This window comes from Nylanderia fulva, unplaced genomic scaffold, assembly GCF_048542155.1.
Source record: "Nylanderia fulva isolate GAGA-0341 unplaced genomic scaffold, ASM4854215v1 Scaffold633, whole genome shotgun sequence".
Classification (NCBI taxonomy): domain Eukaryota; kingdom Metazoa; phylum Arthropoda; class Insecta; order Hymenoptera; family Formicidae; genus Nylanderia; species Nylanderia fulva.
Window position 1 is genome coordinate 31354 of NW_028190735.1, and position 2839 is coordinate 34192.

The 2839-nt window shown below is 48.7% G+C and overlaps 1 protein-coding gene across 1 annotated transcript; it reads left to right on the forward strand.

The window, feature by feature from the left end:
• The first annotated feature begins 1127 nt into the window (after positions 1–1127).
• LOC146720707 (uncharacterized) lies at positions 1128–1607 on the forward strand. Its single transcript, XM_085488118.1, has one exon. It carries the CDS (start codon positions 1128–1130, stop codon positions 1605–1607), a length of 480 nt encoding a protein of 159 aa, XP_085344244.1.
• Positions 1608–2839: the final 1232 nt, after the last annotated feature.

Genomic DNA, 2839 nt, shown 5'->3' on the forward strand with positions numbered 1-2839 from the left:
CCAGCGTCCAGACAATCGAGCCGCCGGACTTTACGACTCCCGCGGTTCTCCTCGCAACCGCGTGGGTGAACATCCACACCGCTGAGGGCCGACGCTTTAAGGTTCGCGCGCTATTGGATTAGGGATCCAATTTTAGTTTTATATCGGAATCTTTCTGTCAAAACGGACCAAGCGACAAAGAACCGATTTACAAATCAAAGGATTCGGGGAAACCTACACGGGTGCCGCAAAGTCGCGCGTGTCCTTGCGAATGACTCCGTGCGCGAAATCCGACCCGGTATTTTCCAATCACAGTGTACGTGTTTCCGAAGATCACGTCGTACGCGGCTTCGCAAGTTCGACCTGTCGAATCGTGGCTTCACTTGAAGGGCCTTTCCTTCGCGGATCCGGATCCGTCGAGCAAACATCAAATTCACTTGCTTCTTGGAGCCGACGTTTATGGCTCACTTTTGATGCGCGACTTGAGGCAAGGTCCGCTCGGTACCCCCACAGCTCAACTAACCGCGCTCGGTTGGATTATTTTCCGGTCCGACCAAAAATAAACGGAAGGCTTCAAAAGAAGCCGTTTTAAATTGCGTTCTCGGTCAAGAGATAGACACTCTTCTCCAGCGGTTTCTGGGAAGATGAGGAGATCGCGCCTCAAATTCCCCTCACGGAGGAGGGATTTGTGAGCGACACTTCGTGCAGACGCATAGTCGGTTGTCCGACGGACGATACGTCGTTCGACTACCTTTTAAATGTGATCCTCCGATCGAAATCGGAGAGTCTCTTTCCATTGCGCGGTCGCTGTACAACCGCATGGAAAACAAATTGAGAAATCGATCGGAACTGTATTCGCAGTATAACGAATTTCTAGCGGAATACGAGTCCCTCGGACATATGACTAGCGTCGACGAGTCGGAAAAAAACCTGAGTATTTGCCCGTTTACATTCCGCACCACCCCGTGATTCGGGAAGATAGTTGCACGACTAAATTACGGGTCGTTTTCAACGCGTCGTGCCGAACTAGGAATGGCACATCGTTGAATGACTTTTTATTAATAGGGCCCAAATTACAGCAAGATCTACCTGCCGTGTTATCGCGATGGCGACGGTGGAGCTTCGTTTGTACGGCCGACATCGCCAAGATGTTTCGGCAAATTCAAATTCATGAGCAAGATTCGATTCAGACTACCAAAAAATTCTTTGGCGTCCTCAAGCGGAAGCGCCCCGTTCGACATTTTCGCTTGTTAACGGTCACTTACGGTCTCGCTCCCGCTCCGTATCTCGCAATGCGAGTATTGAAACAGCTCGCCCTTGACGAGGGAGAAAAGTTCAAGGCCGCGGTTCCTATCCTAGGAGAGTCTATTTATGTAGACGACGCCCTGTTTGGCGCGGATGATATAAAATCTTTAAAAAATACTCGCGTTCAATTGATGCAGTTAATGGAAAAGGGGGGATTTCAATTAAGAAAATGGGCATCAAATTCGATCGAACTTCTCAAGGATTTGTCTGTTGACCAATCGGAAGTAACCGATCATCTAATCATGACGGAAGATTCACTTAAAGTTCTCGGCCTGTCATGGATGCCTAACGAAGACGTGTTTCGCTTGAGAGATCGTGTCTAATTGCGCGATCAACAGATCTTTTGCTGTCGACATTTTTTTTTTTTTTGAGCTGAGCAACGTCAGTAATACAGACGGAAAGATTCGCGGACGCTTCCTCTATCGAACGCGACGCGTATGTCTCAAGTTTGACTTGAGACCATTGATTATGTCAGGCGCGTGAACGGCGCGGACGGCAAGAGTTTGCGGACGACCTTGTTGTCGAAACGCGACGAATTTGTCTCAAAAGAGACCACTGAGTATGTCGGGCGCGTGAACGGTGCCGACGGCACGAGTTCGCGAACGACCTGACTGTCGAACGCAACGAATTTGTCTCAAAAGAGACCACTGAGTATGTCGGGCGCGTGAACGGCGCGACGGCACGAGTTCGCGAACGACCTGACTGTCGAACGCGACGAATTTGTCTCGAAAGAGACCACTAAGTATGTCGGGCGCGTGAACGGCGCCGACGGCACGAGTTTCGCGAACGACCTGACTGTCGAACGCGACGAATTTGTCTCGAAAGAGACCACTAAGTTTCGTCTCACGAGTCAAATTGGGTTTTGTTTGACGACGTGAATCGGAGTCTACCCGTACACTTGTTTCTCTAAGCGAACTCGACACTTGGTTCCTGTCTCTTCTTTTGCACACTCGTTTGTAAGACGATGTGCTTCTATTGTCCACCCGCGCTTTTTCACTGTCCGCGAGAGTCACACGAGAATCACTTTCTCCGTTTTACCTTATCGTCCTCGTTATCTTCACAATCCGGCTCGAAGGACCATTTTACTTCTGTGCGAGAACCTTCGATTTGTTTTAATTTTCCGCGCAGAGGCAAATTTATTTATTTATAAGTCAAATCGTAGATACAAAAGGAGACTAGATGCGGAGAAGAAATTGTAAAGGTGGAGAAATTCACCTTTGAGGCAAAGCAGTTTTATTCAAAACTCTCGCAGACAAGATTAAAAACGCGGAAGTTCGCTCTAGAACGAGATAAATTCGCGCGATGCTCTTTTCGCTGATATACACGGAGACGTCTCTTCAGTTCAGACTCTCGAGTAGACTCATTCTGATCCTCGCGGAATTCGGCACGCTAAGGCTCAATCCGATAGTACGTCGTGGAAGTGCTGAAATCCTTATTCGTGGACGATTGCCCCATCACGTTCCGAAACGCGAGACAAAGCGGTTTTTGTAGATTCCTCGCTCGCGGGAATCGAAAACAACCGGAATAACATCTCGGCGTCGAATATTTCAATTTC

Bases quoted from the DNA above. Each gene is read 5' to 3' on its own strand.
- LOC146720707 (XM_085488118.1), top strand. From the start codon at position 1,128: ATGTTTCGGCAAATTCAAATTCATGAGCAAGATTCGATTCAGACTACC.